The 20,622-nt window shown below is 34.9% G+C and overlaps 1 protein-coding gene across 2 annotated transcripts; it reads left to right on the top strand.

Moving 5' to 3' along the window:
• Nucleotides 1-1,028: 1,028 nt before the first annotated feature.
• LOC132300216 (uncharacterized) lies at nt 1,029-18,135 on the top strand. Of its 2 annotated transcripts, XM_059797219.1 has the most exons (23): nt 1,030-1,330; nt 4,350-4,455; nt 4,551-4,652; nt 4,760-4,819; nt 4,924-5,002; nt 7,664-7,811; nt 8,478-8,601; nt 9,191-9,371; nt 9,903-9,931; nt 10,422-10,570; nt 11,614-11,716; nt 11,892-11,987; nt 12,059-12,114; nt 12,220-12,343; nt 13,572-13,634; nt 13,749-13,808; nt 13,900-14,061; nt 14,893-14,966; nt 15,076-15,169; nt 16,433-16,569; nt 16,663-16,743; nt 17,363-17,468; nt 17,802-18,135. In XM_059797219.1, exons 3-23 carry the CDS (start codon nt 4,557-4,559, stop codon nt 17,880-17,882), a joined length of 2,103 nt encoding a protein of 700 aa, XP_059653202.1. In that variant the 5' UTR covers nt 1,030-1,330; nt 4,350-4,455; nt 4,551-4,556; the 3' UTR covers nt 17,883-18,135. The 2 variants fall into 2 exon arrangements, with proteins under 2 accessions (XP_059653209.1, XP_059653202.1); XM_059797226.1 differs by lacking the exons at nt 14,893-14,966; nt 15,076-15,169 and having other exon boundaries at nt 1,029-1,330.
• The last annotated feature ends 2,487 nt before the right edge of the window (nt 18,136-20,622 follow it).

The following is a 20,622-nucleotide window of genomic DNA, read 5'->3' as shown; positions in this document are numbered from 1 at the left end:
AAATCAATCATTTGTCCTTGGGGATCCGACATTAATCCCCTCATACCTACTAATTGATGTACCTGAGATGTATTTCTTCTAGCTCCCGAAAAAGACATTATGATACCATGAGCGCTTTAGGGCGCCCTCAAGATATGTTTTCAGATACCGCTATACAATTGCAACCTGTCTTTGCTCAATGGATACAAAACACCCATACTTTAGCACTTGGTTCAACAGCTCTTGGTGATTCTCTGTACAAGCTTATAAGTAAAGCATGAATAAGAAGAAGAAGACATCGAATTCCAATCATATTGTTCTCTGTTGCCAAAATTGTCCATTGTCTCTTTCATATTGTTCATAATTTCTTTGATTTATTTTTTTAAGTGTTCGGGTTTGAAAAATTGCACCTACACTTTGACCCCGTCTGTGAGAAAGTTTACAAAAAAACCTTTTTACTATCACTTTCATGGGACATCGCTCCGGAATGGCGACAGGATCAGACGCTGCACGAGCATGCATACACACTTTGAAGTCCTCCGATAAGCCAACAAAGCTAGTACCGAACAAATCAATGCCCTGAGACAGGCTAACGAAGCCAACATAACGCAAATAAATGTTCTACACCAGGAAAATGAAGAACTTCAAGTTAACGCTTGGGAGAACGATCCGTCGATCGTCCCACATCCCGAGCGCCAGAACGAAGATCCACCCCTGGCGCCCCGGACTCAACAACCCTCTTCCTCAGCAGAGGGTTCCTCAGCAGCTGTTAAATACCCAAAGCGATGCTCTGGATCGAAACAATGCCTAAGAAACAACAAACCAATCCCGCATCCAATTATCCTTGAAAGGGTACACGGGTGATATTAACCCCCCCCCCCCCCCAGCGGCGGCGGTACAGTCAATCACACACGTCCAATTATCCCAACTTGAAAGGGTACACGGTGATATTAAGCCCTATTTTTATTATTTTGTGTAATTACATCTAGCATGACGTAGTGAATGTAAATTCTGTTAAAAGAATTATAAGAATCATATAAACCTAGAAAACAAAAGGAGTGCGCGAACGTCTGAATCAACTCCATCGACCTCAATAAATTCACACCCAAACCCGATCCTAACCGTTTTATCGTCCACGGCTCTCTCTCAAAATCAATGGCATCCATTTCCATTTATTCTTTGCCATTCCTCTGTCTGCCATTGATACAGTACTCTGAGGATTGGCACCAAAACAATTCAGAACACAAAAGAAGGATACCAACTTCGTATCAGATCCGTCCAATGCTTCAACTTCTCATTCTTCTCTCTCTAGACGTAGACTCTCTCTCTCTACCACACTTCAATTGTCTCCGTAAGTCAAATCATTGTTTAATCCTTTTACAATTGAATTCATTTGATGTTTACATAACAATGCAACACTTTTTCATAATGTGCGTTGAATTTTGGGGTTATTGAAGGTAGCAAGTTTGGTGTAGTCTAGAATCCGCTCTTTTGAGTATTGAAGAGCTGTGTTCAGTGTAATGTTTACAACGGCAGTAAACATTTTATTTTATTTTTAAAATATATATTTATGAAGAGTGATCAATTAATCAGAGGCCAACCCAATTTTTGAGTATTGGGTTTAAAGGTTTGAGTGCACATTGGAAAACTTGGTTCAAGTACAAAGCTTGGGTACCTTGAGGCCCTCCGAACTTGCCCAACCGACTTGAATAGCAGTCTTGGATTACTCAATCATGGGCATTAGCATTTTAATTCTGTACTCAGAATATATATATATATGTAATGAAAAGGATCCACTTACCATACGTTTGAAATTCTGAAATTTCACTATAGGAGGTTTACCTGCATATGGGAGGAGGTGCTGGTAGGGGCGGCTCAATTTACTTTGAGGCCATAGGCGAAAAATATAAAAGTGGCCTTTCACACTATTGTATAATATTCTAATTCTTTTAGATGGCTTCTAATGGCTTCTAATTCTTTTAGATTGCTTGGTTGTTCATTTGTTGAATTTTCACCTAAATTTTTTGTTATGTTTGAATTATTAGTTGTAACAAATTTAACAATACCTTTTTTTTTAGATTGAATTAGTTTATCTATTCTTCTCTTCTTTTAGTTTTTTATGTCCGGATTCTTACTTTCTAGTAGACATATTCAATAATATAAATAAAAATGGTCACAACTCACAAACAAAATATTAATGATAACAAAACTTTGGAAGACTACGAAATAATTTAAGGTAAAGAACAATAGAATATGATTTAGAAAAATCCGGTCCAATGTTCCCAAAAAATTCTTCAAATGAATCTTGAAGTGGAGTTAGATTGTGATGAGTGGAGAAGAGAAAAGAAGCATAATTATTGCTGGTGTAAATCATCAGGTAAATAATGATTCAAATATGGAAAGTTTTACTATCCACTTCGGATATGGCCCAGCGGTTTACTCACTGGACTTTGGAGTTTAGCAAGCCCAAGGTCTGGGGTTCAAGCCCCGCTGGGTGTTTTTTGTGGCTAGCTTCCGCTGCCCTTGCAGTGACTTACTCGGCCCAAGTGGGAAGGTGCCCTTCCGGGTTCTCGGAGATTAGTCGGGTTGTTGAGGGGCCTTAAGGGTTCATGCCATCCCGGATATCTCGGGTTAATAAATATATATATATATATATATATATGGAAAGTTTTACCATAATTACGGCTGGTGTAATGATAATGATAGAGGAGAATAAAAAACATGGAATGACGAAAAGAGAGAGAGAAAAAAAGAGTTGAGCTAAGTATAGACATCTTTCGGGCCCACTATTAAATCTCTCTATTGGAAAGAAATAAAAATTTTAAGAAGGTTATATAGTATATGAAAATAAATTTTTTTGGGGCTTTTCAATTGGTTGGGGCCTTAGGCAACCGCCTAACTCGCCTAAGGGTCTGTTGGTTTGGGTGCTGGCGGGAAGGGAGAGTATAAAGAAATGCAAGGTCTTCCAAGTAAGGGTAGTTTGGTCTTTTCACATTGTCACATTTTTCTTTAAAATATTATTAAATCAACTAAGGGAAAATATGAAAATTTATACAAAAAGTAAAGTCGGTTTGCCGTGACTGGAGTGGTCAGTGTAACAAAGGCTTATTTCGACCATCATGTGTAGGTAGGCCTAACTTGAGGAGGTGTGAGTGTAATTTACCCTTCTTTTAACCATTTCAAGTGTCCCTATTATTAAAAGTGCATGAGTCTTCTTGTGAGGTATAGAGTGGGTCAGATTACGCAGGCTTAATGCTAATCTCCTGTATGCAGGGACATTGTTTCCTGTTTCAAATCTGTGAGCTCCATGTCACAATTAAGCTTTTTACCTGTTGCGATAAGACCCGCTCTCAAACTAGCTAGTCCAGTGCATGAGACTTTTGCTATTCAAGGTCACGGCAGCGTTAGATTTACACAGCCTTATCTCTGAGTGCACAGAGAGGATGTTTTCTATTTTGCATCCATGACCTTCCATTATGACAAATATTGCGAACCAAGAACACAATCAAGAATCACAACAGAAAAATAAACAACTCCATACACAGAATACAAAGATTTACGTGGTTCGGCTTAAAGCTTACATCTACGATAAAGATCTAGCAAAAGATTTCATCATGCAAAAAACAATAGATTACAAGTTTCAGCCCCCAAACCCCCCTGCCTCTCTCTAACAGTCTCGAATCTGCGGCTATCAATGTCCTATCTTTAACACACCTCAAACCCTAAACACCCTTATATATTGGACTACAATAGTTCTGGGACCGGGTCCACGACCCACAAGAGAAAATGGGTCAAAAAACTCAGACCATTTTTCAGATCAAAACCGGGTCGCAATACCACCGAGGTCTGAACAAAATTCGAGCCACAACTTCACACCTCTTTGTCACCCAGGAACAACCTTATAGTTGCGTCAAGGTCCACCATCAAAATATGAGATTTAGGACCCCTTCTATTGACAGGGATCTCTCAGATGTACCCCAGTAGCAAGAAAAGAGACATTATTAGACATTATTACTAAATGGTACATAGTATCCTGTTTCCATATTCTTCGAGGAGCGCTTATGATGATATGCACTTAATTGGCCTATGCCTTTTGACCTTTCTCCTAGTTGACCCAAGGAATTGTTTGCACCCAAGAGAATTCGAACCTTAGACCCGATGCTTCCTGAGGCATCGAGGACAAGTTCTTACCCACTTGAGCCAACCATTGGGGTTTATGCATTTTGACCTTACCAGTGCATATTCTGTTCATTGACTTCTGAGGTACTCGGGGTATAGATGTTCAACTCCAAAAGACTTCTTTACACATTTAAGATGAACAGACTGAAAATTCCTTTAGGACTGTTATTCATGGTTTCTTATTAATGCAGGTATCTTGAAGAGCTTGACAACAACCCAGACATTGATCACAATGAAACATTGGGGCAATTCATCAAGTCAAGGGGTTACTCGGAGTTTTTCCAAAAGGCTTATCTCGTGAGGCCACCCACAATGTGTACTTTTAAGTCGAGTGAATCAATTACATGTTCTCTACTAGAGACTTTAGGCTTATTAACAATAAATTTGTACAGGTTCCAATGTGTGCTTCAATCTGGTCCTGCCCTTCAGAAGGAGTAATGAGCTTTTCTGCTTATTCTGTTCTTTTATTTTGTCATAATCATAATCTGCTTCAGGTACATTTCTTTGTTTAAACTCTTGGTTTATGGATATGCTACTTGTGTTTCTATATGTCAAATTAATTTGAAGTGTTCATTCAAGTATGTTTTAATTTGTCTCACAGCTCTTTGGCCGCTCTCAGTTGCTTACTGTCAAATGGAGTTCAAATAATTATGTAAATAAGGTGATTTTAGTGTTTTGTGTGCCTCAAAATTCTCTACTTGCAACTAGTGATATATTCATGCCATATGTTTCTTGTATAACTTATTGTATGGGACTAACAAACAGGTTAGACAAGAGTTGGAGAGCAGAGGTTGTCAAATAAGAACTGGCTGTGAGGTGCATTCTGTTTCCACAGTTGACGAGGGTCAGTACTCTCTCTCTCTTGGGTAAAGTTATTTTATGCCAAAATATGAGCTGTTTTAAAAACATAGAGGCGCATAACACCTTTATGTAGAGACACCTCCAAATAAGATCAACACATCCAAGACACCAACCAAAAAAAAAAAAAAAAGGAAGAGTGTATATATAGTATATACCAAAATGAAAAACACAAAGAAAAATCAAATTCTGTCCTCCCTTAACTAGATGTTCTATTTACTACGTAGATTTCTATTCAGGTTCTATCTGGGATCTTCCTTTTAACTTGCTCTGACATCAAAGAATATCTCTTTCATCTATTCTGTTGAAGGCCTGCTCGCTTTCCTTCAAAATTTTCTCTGATTTATTTTTCTCCACAAATGGTGTACCATTGCAAATGTTTAATGTTCTGATGATGCATAGGAAACCACATTTATTTAGCATGAGTAGCAATCCACAGGACCTCTTCATTACAGGACAATCTACTTGTACCACATTTTTCTGCAAGAAGTTGCATGCCCTATCCGCAAAGGGGATAAGTGACTCCTTTATGTCATTGTAGAAGTAGCATTTTGAAGCCCCCAATGGCTTACTTTATCCAGAGTAGTCAATGAACCTCTTATAGCAAGCCACTGAATGAAAATGTCTATGAATTGCTGCTGAGAACCACTTTGCTACCAACTGTAGAAATCTGACCCTTGATTTCTTCCTGTGCTACTGCTGATATAGCAGTGTAAGTCTAAATTTGTTGTAGAAGCACATATGGCCTTCTCTTCACTATGAATTGAGCTAATGATTTTCTTTGCCATTAGCAGGACCCTTGAATGGTCACTTCCTTTGGCCATTTCAAATTATATCTGTTACCTTGGCATTTCTAGGACTGGTTGCGTCAAAGTCAACCCTCTCTCCTTAGGTTTCCATCAGTAAGTATCTTAGATGCTAGTTATCATGCCGTAAGAATTTCCCTTCACCATAGCACACTTCATACAATTCTTGATTGTCATTCCCAGCCTGAAAACCTTTTCCCAAGCCCAAGAGCCGTCAAGGCGTATATTCGGTTCCCAAAATCATCTGTCCCCACCAGAAATTTATGAACCCACTTAGTACACAAAGATATCTTGTTGGTCAACAAGTTTCATATATGCCTAATCATTGATACCATTCCGCAATCCTCATTCCTTAACTGCCCAGTTCGCAGCTAGCTCTACCCGTAGATCTTTTTTATATTTGTTCCGTCCCATAAGAAGGTTCTAAACATACTGCTTAGTAAATTTGAATACCAAACAAGATTGCTCAAATAAGCTACATCTGCCCTACTTTGAATTTTGTTGGTAAATTTCTGCACCAGATCTGTACAATCCTCAGCCTTGGGTTACCATAACTATTTATTTGGCAACTCCCCAGCATCATTCCTTTAACATTTGCTCATTCAAACAAGAAATGAAGACACAACTCCTGGAGAGTTGGCTTGGCCCGCACCTTGACAAGACTGTTGCCATTGTTTCCCCTCCCTCCACCCGTAGAGTATAGGTTTCAGACCAGGCCAGTTTGGAGAATTCATTAAGAGCTCCTCTCTTTAAGGTTCTAATAGACTCCAAGTCTACTGAGCTTAGGCGAAACAGATCATCAACAAGCAGTGTGGGTGGTGTCTATGCTTCACATTTAGGGTGATAAATACTGTAGATTGTTACAAGGTTGGGCAAGACTTCCACAACCAGAAGGAACAAAAATGGAGAAATGGGTTCACCATGTCTCAATTCCTTGGCCCCAGCAAAATACCCTTCATCGAGGACGATTGAGAATTGAGAAGTCATAATGTGTGCCTTTATCCATTGCATCCAGTTAATAGGAAAATTTAGTATTTTCAGAACATCCAAGACCAAATTCAAGCTCTATAAGATTAACTTATTGTAGTGCTGTAGGAAGCAGACTGATAGGAACTAGTTTTGGCATAACTTCCTGTGGTGCAGTAGGAAGCAGCTTGTTATATGCTTGCACACTGTTGCAACAAGAACTAGGTCTATATTTGGCCATAGTATTAGGATTGTCTGTCCTAGAAATTAGGGCTATTAATTGATTTTCTGATTCTTATTTTAGAATTCCTCTGTGGTTGCGTATTGCTTCAAAGCGAAGACAAATTTTGGATAATGATATATAGATCATTTGTGTTTTTAGTTGGCTTCAATTCTGGTTAGGTCAATTAAAAAATATGTTTCTTTTTTGAACTATCAATTTGGTCTACAACAGTGAAGATGTTGAATCATGGAAACTCCCTTAAAAAGACAAACATTTTTTAAATATATTATAATATTTGAAAGTTAATTAGTGAGAGGATGCCGTTTCAACTCTGGGAGAGGCCACTTTAAGCAAAATAATGCCAAAAGTTAGATCTTTTCCAGTGTTCATCACTTATTTAAGTGGGACCAACACTGGTTAGTGACAATAAATTCACTGATTGGTGCAACATGGCTTCTAATATTAATGAACCTATAGTTTGTGATAACTATAATCAATTGTTATTGTTGTGTAGCTGTAATATATATGTGTGTGTGTGTGTGTGTGCGCGCGCGCAATGTCAAAGGCTTGGCAGTTTGAATCAAATTTGGGCATTATATTTATCAGAATTATTACATGATTCCAATTGTAAATTTGAAATGAGGTTGAACAGGTTGTTTCATAATATGTGAAGATGGTTCACAAGAAATGTACAATGGTTGCATAATGGCCATCCATGCTCCAGATGCTTTAGAAATGTTGGGGGAAAAAGCCACATATGATGAAACTAGAGCACTTGGTGCTTTCCAATATGTCTATAGGTACTGACACAGTATAACTTTCCTATATATTTGACAGTTTTGTAGTACATTTTTATAATATCAATACCCATTTATGAAAATTATAGCTAAAGCTTATGAAAACCAGGCTAAATTCAGGATTGTCTAAGGTAGGAAAGGACTTGTTTTATTGTTATTTTTTCTTAATTTTTTTTATTATTATTGAGTCAAAAAGCTATGATTCATTTTGAGTTTTGCAGGCCTCGTCTTCTACATGTGCTGCTGATGCTTTTTATCATCTCATATATTTCTAGTTAATACGAATTTAAACAACTTCTTGTAGAAAATTTTTACTTTTATAAATTTAGATCAAATTGCATATTTAATTTGAAGTGGTCTCCGTCAAATTTTTAAAAAATATATCTAATTTTCTTGACTTGATTTACAAGAAGTTTGTGATCCCTACCTTTCAGAATTAGGATCTCTGTAGTGATCATATTAACTGGGGTACATAAAAAAGTTAAAAAACTGTAAAATGTCAATTTCAAAAGTTTGGAACTACTACTAATAATTCTTCTAAGGTGTTCTGACTTGGTATATATTTAATCATTTTATTTTTGGTACTTGAAAAGATGGTGGTTGCAACTGATGTTTTCCTTTAGTTTAATTCTCAAAAATGGACAATCATTCTTTAACTCCTTATGGCAGTGATATTTTCCTTCACCGTGACAAAAGTTTAATGCCCAAAAACCCAGCAGCATGGAGTGCATGGAATTTTCTTGGTACTACGGATAACAAAGTACGTGTAACATATTGGCTCAATGTGCTCCAGGTTTGTAACCCTCTCTCCTCGTGTGAATTAGAGTTGTGTTGTGTATGTGCTGCATTAGTAATTACCATTAATTAAGGATGTGCTGAGACTTCCAGACCTTGTTTTGTTATTTTTCTCAGATATCCTGATCCAACTTAAGATGTATTATAGGGTCATTTGTCATCTCAGTCATACCCAAATCCCATATGAAGAGGCAAGTTTAGTCAGACCTATGAGTATAAGCTAATGAAGACAACATTGGAGAGACACAGGAATTCTCTTCCCCAAATAACAATATATTAAAGAGCCACATGGAATTCCATTTTCTTCAAAAGCTACACTTAGTCAAAAGATGTCTACTCTATTGTGAATCTGACTCTGAACTGGAAACAAGGTCTAACTACTAAAAATTGATCTGGACTTGTATGGAAGCTTCAAAATTCAACCCAAAAAATGCATATAAGTGGATAATCAATAAAATGTCAAAGCTTGAATTCTCACATGGTCAAACATTCTATGAGATTTCCATATAATTTACCATCTCTCAGAAAGTGAGCTCTTTTCTGCAATTAAAATGCTGGATTATTCCATAACCTCTCTGAACATGCAGAACATTGATGAAACAAACTTACCATATCTGGTAACTCTTAATCCATTTCATACACCTGAGCATACATTGCTGAAGTGGTCAATTGCCCATCCACTCCCTACAGTTGCTGCATCAAAAGCTTCATTTGAGCTTGATCGAATTCAAGGGAAGAGGGGAATATGGTTCTCTGGAGCTTACCATGGTGAGCTTTCTTCCTTGTAACGAAAAATACAAATGTACACTCTTTGTAAATCACATTTCATTGCATCAGTTCAGCTCCTTTTCTTCTTGAAGCGTAGAGCAGATTCACATAAGAACTCTTTCCTTAATTATGATTCTGTTTGGTTGAGTTCTCTAAAATAGTTTTAAAGAACCCTGAATCCAAAAAAACATTTTTTAAAGAATTAGAAAAGATTGTTCTCTCTTGACTCAGTAACAATTTTATATTCTCTGGAAACTGAACCAAGCAAGTCCTATGTTTACATGTCCATTTTGTAGCTCATATAAATAAATAAAAAATTATGTCATAGGAAGTATTCGTGTTTTAAATTAATCAACATGACTGGTTAATTTGTTAATGTCAGGATAGTGTCTATTATATGACTTGAATTATACTTTTGAAGTTTCATGCAAGAAGTATAGTGCTTTAATTCTTTAAGCTGTCATGACATTTTAAATAACTTAGAATTTACTGACTCACATGCTTTACGTATTGCATTTCTTTCACTTTCAGGATATGGATTCCATGAGGATAAGCTAAAGGTATCCTACATTTTTGTACTAACACAAGTAATTGTTCCTTTAAAACGTATAACAACAGTTTTTGAAGGCAATTGAAAAGTGTGCTTGCCAACTTCATATTGTTAATAAAAGCCAATAGCTATAGCCTTTGTTGATTTTTAGCCTCTTAATTGTTTGCTTGATAGATTTTACATATAAAAAGATGAATAATACTTGCCTCGTCACCGGTGAGGGAACCTCCTCCTTACTACTGATGTGGCACAATGTTAGAATGGCATGAGTCCATATTGAATTTAAAATGTGAAAAAAAAAAAAAAAAAAAAAAACCCCTTAAATTTCCCCCTATTTTATTTTAAATTCAAAATGGACTCATCATTCTATCATTGTGCCACATTGGTGGTAAGGAGAAGGTTCCTCCTCACTAGTGAGGAGAAAAGCATTGTCCAAAGATGAACTCGAAACTCATGCAGTTGGTATTATGAGGCTAACAACTGATTTATAATTCTTGCAGGCTGGCATGGCTGCTGCCCATGGTATTCTTAAAAAGAGTTTTCTTGTTGTGAACAACCCAAAGTGTATGGTACCTTCTTTGGTCGAAACATGGGCGCGCATTTTTGTTACTAAGTTTCTTCAATTTTATATCTCCACTGGCTCCCTAATGTGAGTTGATAGATTTATATTCTTTTCATCTATATTCATTTTCATACATTTACTTCTTGAAATGATATAAACATATATTTGAGCCAAAACAATCAATCGCCTATGGGTGTTTAGTTAGTCATGTTTGTTTCTCTGAAGAAGGCATCATGCTATTTTTCAATGCTTTAGTTGGGAAGTGTGTCGTGTTTCCATTTCTTAGGAGATCAAACCAGAAAAATTGAGATGATATAGGGCTTGCGCAACAAGAGGACCATAAAATGCACCAGGAAGGATTGGTTTGGTTCAAGCTAAAGTAGCTACTTGGACAGGAAAGTTGCTAAAAGAACATGATTTTCAACTGTACTTATATAGCTTTAAAATAGGGTTTTATGGTTTGATGGCTGTATTCTCATGGTAGATGGAAGGACAGGACAGGGTCACTGTTTGGCGTGATTTTGCTCAGAATGACAATAACAATTCACTGTTTTAAGCTTGAAATTACCTTACTTTATATTAAATATATATATAGTTTTTTTTTTTATTTTTTTATTTTATTGAAGGCTAGGATTCATTGGATAATCCAATGTTTACAAAATTGTGGTTTTTTAAGTTGCTAGTTGCATTATTTATGCATCGTGAGTAGTACTTTTGCTGTAAATTTTGAATTGTAATTCACTGAACTCTGTCTTCTGTTTGATTTAATCTGCACTTTTTTTTTCCCCTCTTGCTGCTACAAGTCTGAAGCATGATACTCAAATTTAGCTTTCGTTAAAGTGTCATCCAGATCCCTTAACATCTTCTTACCATAAATGGGTAATTCCCATTTTAGTAATTTCAATGTGATTATTTTTGCTTTTCATGGCCACACTGTCTTACTCTACTCTTTTATTTCTTTCTTCTTTTTTATTTTATTTTCAATAGTTGTTCCATAATATTTTTTTTTTGTGATCCAATTTAGTTAACCACTGATCTTGAGATTGAACTGTTCTCTATGAATGCAAGCACAAAAGCTAATTAAAAATTAAAGGTGCTGTATTTATATCATGTCCTTTGTGTAACTGTAGCTTATTGGAAGAAGGAGGTACTATTTTATCCTTTGAGGGACCAAGAAGGAAAAGTCTTCTTAAAACTTATCTGAAAATTCACAATCCCCAGTTTTACTGGAAGGTATGTACCTTTTCATTGTGTTTGACATTTCTTTCAATAGGGGGATGTCATATGTTTCTAAAGAACTGTGTTAGAATTTTAAAATATTAAGAACCAGCCACATATATAATTGTTTATTAAAATTAAGTTAGAATTCTGTGATACATAAGTTTCTTACTTGGAATTCTTTTGACAGGTTGCTTCGCAAGCTGATTTAGGCCTTGCGGATGCATACATTAATGGCGATTTTTCTTTTGTTGATAAAAGTGAAGGTCTTCTGAATCTTTTCCTGGTAATACTACAGATCTGTGCCTAGTTTCAAGTTGTCCGTATATATTTACCTTCCAAAGTTCTTTTCTGCAGATTTTTATTGCCAACAGAGATTTAAAAACTTCTGTCTCAAGGTCTAATAACAAAAGGTAAATATTGATTTGAACCAGCTGTACTGTGATACGAGTGCACGAATTTTGGTCATCTCCTAATTATCTCTACTTGAGTTTCCATCGATTCTATGTTGGTGTTAGGGGCTGGTGGACACCATTGCTTTCCACAGCTGGAATCGCATCCACAAAGTATTTTCTCAAGCATGTTTTGAATCAGAATACTCTTACCCAAGCTCGCAGGAACATCTCTCGTCATTATGACTTGGTATGAGATATCAATCCATTGATAAATGTCTTTTCAATCTCTCTCTCAACAAGTTCAGAAAGTACTTGGTGGAGGTTCATAATTTTCTATTTGCATGATGTTTTCTATAGTCGTATAGTTTTGAACAGAAGTATAACATGAAATCATAGTTAAAATTTTATTTGAACGATGGTTTCTGTCCAAAAATAAGACTTGTTTCAGCTTTAGTTTAGAAATGAACCTCTCTTTTTTTTTTTTTTTCATCGAGATAGTGAGTATTTCTATGAAAGTTGGATGAAGACTTGTTGTAAAGATAAACTAATATTGGACATTGTAACAGTAGCAAATAAAAATATAAAATAAAGCAAAATAAATATAAGTATTTCAATATCATATACAGCAGTTTGAAATTGAAACAGCATATATATGCTCTCAAAATTGCAACATTTGAAAGTACTCACCAAAACTTTTTAAATGGTATGTCTTAGTTGCTCAAAAGGAGGGAAAATTCAGAAGTGGGTTTCAGGGTAGGATCAGGGAAGTACTTAGTAAACGAAGAAGTGAGTTTTAGGCCAAGATCAGGGAAGACTTGTCCTGTATATCACATGGACTCTTAAAAAATGTGTGAAACACACAACACTCAGATGTGAGTATCGAATATGTGCTGTTGGTCATGCACCTAACAAGTATATTAAATAATTCAAGTTTATTATATAGTGTATTTAAAACTCAAGTATTATCTTTCTTTTCTTAAATAATTATTTCAAAAGGAGTATAGAATATTTTATTGCAGAAAACAGAAGCATATATTAAACAATTTGAGTATTTAGCCACCTCCCCATGTAGTTAGATTTGGCTTTAATAAATCCGCTGCTTAGGCATATACCTGCACCCCATAAACATAATCGAGTCCATCTAACATAACTTGTCCTCATCAAGTGGGATTCTGGTTAATCATAGACTTTCTACATATGGTTTAGAAATTTCTTATGTTGATCAACATATGTTGTAGTAAATAAGACACTTTTTAAAATAGCTTCAACCAAGTGTAATCTCTTCAATTTCCATCAGAGTGACCTGTAACCCTTATTGTTTTCGTGGTTGCATCATGCTGATCTGTATGAATTTACATACACCAACTTTTCTTTACTTTTGTTTAAAATGATTTTAGACTTGTTTGAAATGATGCTATTGCAAACAATTAGGCTACACAAAAGCTGACAACTTGTTTTGGTTTCTTGTTTCCCAGAGTAACGAACTTTTTTCTCTGTACTTGGATGAAACAATGTCATACTCCTCTGCAATATTTAAGGTTCGTGATTTTCAATCTTTTGATTATTTTATCTTCAACCAAAAAATTTATCTTCCCCATGTTTTTTTTTTAAAAAACTTTGTAATACTCATTTCCGTGTTGAACATCTGATAGACTGAAAGTGAAGACTTGAAAGTTGCACAGCTGAGAAAAATCTCAATCCTGATTGAAAAAGTGAGATTATCAATAACATTTACTTCATTTTCCATGAGAATTTCTCAGTAAAATTATTTATTTGTACTATTTTTTTTTTGTTCCAATCTAGGCTAGAATTGATGAGAAACATGACGTTCTTGATATTGGTTGTGGTTGGGGAACTTTAGCTATTGAAGTTGTCAAACGAACTGGATGCAAATATACTGGCATCACCTTATCTGAAGAGCAACTGAGATTTGCAGAAATGAGAGTGGAGGAAGCTGGCCTTCAGGTGATTTGCTTTTACTAACTACATTTGAGTATGAAAGTAAAATACAAGTAAGTTTCATCTAAGACAATGAGATAATTTTATATATATATATATATATATATATATATATATATATATATATATCTTTTTGCCTCTGGCTCCTTAACATCAGATATTTATCATTCATGGGAAAGGAATATATTGATGATCAGAAAAAGAGACTGATTGAGTAACCCTCACAGGGTAATTGAGTTGGCATAAGGTCTCTAGACATGTCCCCAAGGTCTTGTGTTCAAATTCATTGAGCTTCAAGCCTCCGCCGTGGCTTAGGTTTCGGTTTGGAGGTAATTGCGGGTATCTGAAGGAAGTAGTCCACTCCCGAAGTGGGTGGGGATACCCTTTGTTATCTTGAACAGTTGTGACTAATAGGTTCCAAACTAATTAAAAAAATATTGGTTAGCCCAGGAATACCAACATATGCCATGCTGACATGGTATCCTTGTCCTATCATAGCACCATTTTGATAACTACCATCCATTCCCATGTCAGCAAAGCACTTTATATTTTTCACTATCAAAGTGTGACTGACAATTTATTCAAATGACATTATTTGATAGGTTAGGGATACCACAGTAGCATGATGAAATGGTACCCTTGGTATCCAATAATATCTCGTTAGTACACTACTACCCTCCCAGGAGACCCAAAGACCAACCTGTTGACAACTTTTGGCCAAAAATTGGGTTCAAAATATCTCAAACTGTAATTAGAGTATCTAAATTTGTTTCTCGTTTCCTTGAGAAGATTGTTTCTGTTACTTCTCTTACCATTTTAAATGGACTTCACTCTCAGGACCGCATAAGATTTCTTCTCTGTGACTATCGCCAATTACCTGATACCTACAAATACGACAGGATTATCTCTTGGTGAGTTCATCTCCAAATTATCTACCGGAAAAAAAGAGTTCATCGTCAATTTACATCAGATAGTAACTAGCCTAATATGCACGCTTATCTAGTTGATGATTATTTACAGCGAGATGATAGAACATGTTGGCCATGAATACTTTGAGGAGTTCTTTAGGTGTTGTGAATCAGTATTGGCCAAAGATGGGCTTCTTGTCCTACAGGTAAGGATAATACAAATAAAAGTAAAAATAAAAAGAGAACCACATTCTGCAAAGTTTGTGTTGTACCATTGTACTTCTTTGTTCACATAGTTCTTCTATTTAGACAATTTCTTATCTCTTGGTTGTAATGGAAGAAATTAAGGCTTGAATTCCTATTTGTTTTAGCAATGGCCAATAAAATTCATATCAGTGACCCAATTTTGTATTTTTTCTAATGGATTACTTGCTAGTATATATGTAGTACAAGTTAGTTAATTATTTGATTTGAAAGGAATATATTGGATAAATTTCTGAAGCTTGAAATGGCAAAAGGAGTTATAAAACAGTGTCACATTCTAACGGGATATTTGAGACAGAGGATGTAGATCAGAGCAGTTTGATTTCACAAATGATTTAAATGATGTCCACTTTGCTAGATTTTGATAGCATTTAAATGATTTGTTTTTCATGACACTTACACCTCGTGATCTCAATAAATGACCTCATTTTGATGTAAATCATGACTATAGTCAACAAGAACCAAAGCCTTTTCCCAACTATTTCGGGTCGGTTACATGAATCAAATGTTTGCATTCCGCTCTATATAAGGCCATGGCCTCAGTTAAACCACATGTTACCATATCATTCCCTACTAACTATACCCATGTTAACTTTGGCCTTCCTCTTCCCCTAGTATTGCCTTCAATGTAGATTATGTCACTCTTCCTAACTGGTGCGCTAAAAGGTCTTCTTTGCACATGTCCAAACCATCTTAACCGATTTCCTCTCATTTTATCTCCAATTGCTGCTCCAACCATTTCACGAATGTGATCATTTCTTACTCTATCCCTTTCTAGTCTTACCGCACATCCATCTCAATATTCGCAATTCCGCTACTCACTTTATGCACATGTTGTTTCCTAGATGCCCAACATTCCATCACATGAAGCACGTTGGTCTAATAGCTGTCCTATACAAATTCCCTTTCAATCTTAAATGGATCTGCTGATCACACAATATACTAGATGCACTCCTCCATTTAGCATATCTTGCCTTGATTCTAAAAATCATGATTATAGCCATGCCTCACTATTAGACTGTCAACCCTTATTTTTTTTGTCTTCCAAACATGATGCAAAGCCAAACTGATTTGTAAAGCTTGCTGACTAATGTAACTTCTAATCTTCTTAATATCTAGAATTGAATTTTCATGTCTTATAATTAACAATGCGAATTCAACTTCCAGTGATTTCTAACAGCTTAGTGGTGTTGATTTTTCCTTAGTTCATATCAATACCAGATGAAAGGTATGATGAGTACAGACGAAGCTCAGATTTCATAAAAGAATATATCTTCCCTGGTGGATGCCTGCCTTCATTAAGTAGAATAACATCAGCCATGGCTGCTTCATCCAGACTCTGGTAAAGGCATATTATTTTTGTAAATATATATTTGGGTATTGTTTCTCTTCAACTTCTGTTTTCTGAAAATTTACCTAAGTACTATAAATGCAGCATTGAGCACCTAGAAAACATTGGCATTCATTATTACCAGACACTCAGATGCTGGAGGAAAAACTTGATGAAGAACCAGAGGTAAAATAAATTAGTCTCGTGTCATCAACAATTAATTGGACACAAAATATAGTACTACATATTATACCATTTGAATTTGTGATTTTACCAAGTAAATGATACGCACACTACACATTCAGCATGTCGAGACACTCAAATAACTTGGGAAGTCTCATGTAATAACACTTATACAAGCAAGAATGTATGCCCAATCGTATATAAGCTGTACCAAGGTCTGATACAAGGGTGAGCCAACAGCGATTAACCTATTCTTCCATGCTCCCTCAGCTTTCTTTCCCATCCAGGCAGACAAGCTATGTTAATACATTTTCTTGGTATACGAGCACATGAGGTTGGTAAACTATTATATCTACAATTTTCAAAAAATTGCTGAGCATTGGTCGACTAGTTGTTTGTGCTAGACACCACATATTTCCTAGTTCAAGACTACACAATGTGCAGGCTTAGATATTTACATGAAAAGCCTAGCTACGATGAAAAGGGCATAAAATTGTTGTAATTAGTTCTAACAGCAGAGGTGCATATCCTTTGCAGTATTTGCCATTATAAACATATCTTCTGCCTGTTATATTATTAAAAAGTACATAAATTTAAAAATATTCTCTACTCTTGTTCTTAGCAAAATTCTTGCATTGGGATTCGATGAAAAGTTCATCCGGACATGGGAATACTATTTTGATTACTGTGCAGCTGGTTTCAAGACTCGTACGCTTGGGGATTATCAGGTATCTCTCCACCGTGTGTTGCACATTTCTTTGATTATGTTCTATCCTTCTTTAAGGAGTCAACAAAAATGAACAGCTCTTTAACAAATCAGGTGATGGTTAGGATGTCCAAATGTGAATGCAACTGTGCCATTTAGTTCAGTAGGACATGAATCCACAGTTAGTCGTGTTAAACGAAATTGTGAAATTATCGCTATGGTATTTGACATGACAACATCTAGTAAGCCACTTGTTTGATCTGATGAATCGCATGATTCTGTATTTTCATAATTCACTAGTTCGAAAATTTTTGTACTGGAACTCAAAAAGGTGTTTTATTTCTCTGCAATGTAGATTGTATTTTCACGTCCCGGCAACGTCGCTACTTTTGCTGATGCATATGAGGATGATGAGGATCGACCTTCTGCTTATTGATCATGTGACCCCTAGAAAGATTGTGTTTGAAGAACCTTTTATTTTGGCTGTCTCCTTCAATTTACGGATTGCTTTACCAATAAGGAAAGGTGACTTGTCACTCTTTCATTCGTGTATTTCTCATTATCTATTTGTTTACAAGAGTACTTGATTTGCATTGTGATGTTTCAAAATGATAACCAGACAATAGTTTGGTATACTATTAATTTGTATTGTATACAACCTTTTGCAAAGACAATAGTTTGGCATACAATTGTTTTTTGTTTTTTTTTTTTGGTTAGGTAAATTTCTTTCAATTTCAATTCTAAGGTGTCAATTTAGTACTTTTAATTGCAACATAAAGAAAATAAAATGTATCTTTATAGATAGTATATTCTTAAATGACTTAAGGCTAATTCTTCTCATATTTATTGTTGAATTACATTGCTAAACAGTTATTATAAAAAAACAGGAAAAAAAAAAAAAACGAAGAAAGAAATAAAATATAAACAAAAGAGAGGAAAAATTTGGATGGAACTGGAATAACTTTAATTCATAGTTAATTTATTAAGTTAATAAATTATCACAATTAAATATTTCAATCTATATTTAAATTATTGAATCGAACTCAAATCAGAGTCGGACTTTGGAAAAGCGAAAATAGGTTAGATAGTGTATAGCTTTTCTCTCAACTCTCAAGTACGTAAGCTTGTATTGTGTGTTCTCAATCTTATTAGTGGCTTTCTGAGAATTCATTGCTTCTCTAGTTGAGATAGGAAAAGAAAGAGATATATTACTTTAATAATAAATAGCTAGAATAGGACTGTTTTAGCTTGATAAAACAAAACAAAACAAAACAAAACTGTGTTTTTTTTTTTTATTGAGTCACCTCAATTGGAGAAGGAAATCTCTACTAACAAGTAAAATGTAAGTAGTGTCCTTAATTTTTTTCGATAAAAGAAATTTTGAAAAATTATATAAAATGCATTTTAAAATTGAGAAATCATATGCATGTTTGCAAGTTCTAAATTTACAAATTATATGCATGTCGGAATTATCATAATATGGTATTAAACATGTCGGAAAGGTGTTTTATTTTTTTTATTTTATCTGGTAAACATATAATTAATAATTAACTCATATTTTTGTTTCTCACTTTAATTTGAATGTAGAAATCCTCTGCTCCAAATTCAAACTTCAGAATCCAAGAAATCCATGCATAATCACAAAAGTCATAATACCTTTTTCCCAAATTTGTGGGTCTCTAATTAAACCACGTGGTCGTAAAAGTTGTTCCACCTACAAAAATCAAAATATGTGGTTCTTATAACACAACAAGGTCAGGAATCATTTTGTTATATGCTTAACAACATCCTGTACATGTCCGGTTCTCTGTCTAATTCAGTAGATGTCTGGTCCGCTTGTGAACGAGGAGGGATTCAACCCTCACACCTTGGTTTATAGTCACGCGCTCTAATTTTTTTTGGAGTATAGGTTCTACCTATCTCTGTTGCATCTGTTTTTAGGAGTACTCTCAAATATTATTATTTTATACTTTTTGTGTCAAAATATATCTGTCAATAACAATTAATCAATCACGTGTCACACCTAATACAATCAACTTATGTGTCACATTGCACATAAAAATACCTTTATACATATAACAAACATTTTTAACTTTTTATCTGTAAAATCAATCGTAAAGGGTAAAATGGACATGCATAAAAATATTTTATTAAAAATAATTAACACATGTCACATTGCACATGATCACTTTTAATACTATAATTTCAACATCCGAGCTACTAAAGGGGAGTAATTCATGTGTTGGCGGGTCGTGTCAATATTCTGTTATGGGTCGACACAAATACGGCACGATTATTATTCGTGTCAAAGTTTGTCAAAAAGAATTTGACACGAACACAACACGATGTGCATAACTTTTTTAATAAATGGGTTCAGATTTGACACGATACGATAAGACACATTTAACTAACAAGTACGATGCGTTTATTCAGCACCTGTAATTAAATAAATTATTTTTAATATGAATACGAGGAACACATTTAATTAAACAGACTAATAGGGTATAAATGAATTGTTAAGCAAAATAGGGACACGACACATTAATTATCATGTCAATTATGATCGACAAGCCAAACTCAAATGTATTCATCTCATGTCATGTTTGTATCATCAGACACTCGGGCCAGCCGTGATCGTTGAATGCGGGAAAATTAGTACTTTGACGCGATGGGTTCGCGAGTCACAGAGCATCTTTTGGAACATGAAACGCTACCATTTTTCTATATCTATAAATAAATAAATAAGAACACAATGGTCTTCGAAACGTGTCCTCTTCAAAACCGTTATATATTTAGTAGTTCAGAGCCAAGTTCATATGTTAAATAAATAGTAGCATATTTATTGACTCATTTACACACTAATAAATAGAAAATAAAAAATGTAATTAATAAAAAAATATGAGAGAATAATATATATATAAAGTATAAAAAACTTTATAACTAGCTATTTATAACTAGCTAGTATTAATAAATATAGATATACAGAGATTTGCAATATTCTCTAATATATAAATAGACAAATTGTTAATCTCTTTTAAGAAAACAACTGAATTAAAAAATTACACCATGTATAAAAATGTATTCTTTGGTTCATATCATCAAGTTTATATTTAAGATTTGATTGTAAACATGGTATACTAATCAAATCAATAATCACGTAGTATATCACATTTTTG

This window comes from Cornus florida, unplaced genomic scaffold (genome assembly GCF_030987335.1).
Source record: "Cornus florida cultivar Cherokee Brave unplaced genomic scaffold, ASM3098733v1 CherokeeBrave_3.0.0_Hap2_Chr01, whole genome shotgun sequence".
Taxonomy (NCBI): Eukaryota; Viridiplantae; Streptophyta; class Magnoliopsida; order Cornales; family Cornaceae; genus Cornus; species Cornus florida.
This window is presented reverse-complemented; position numbering and strand designations above follow the sequence as displayed.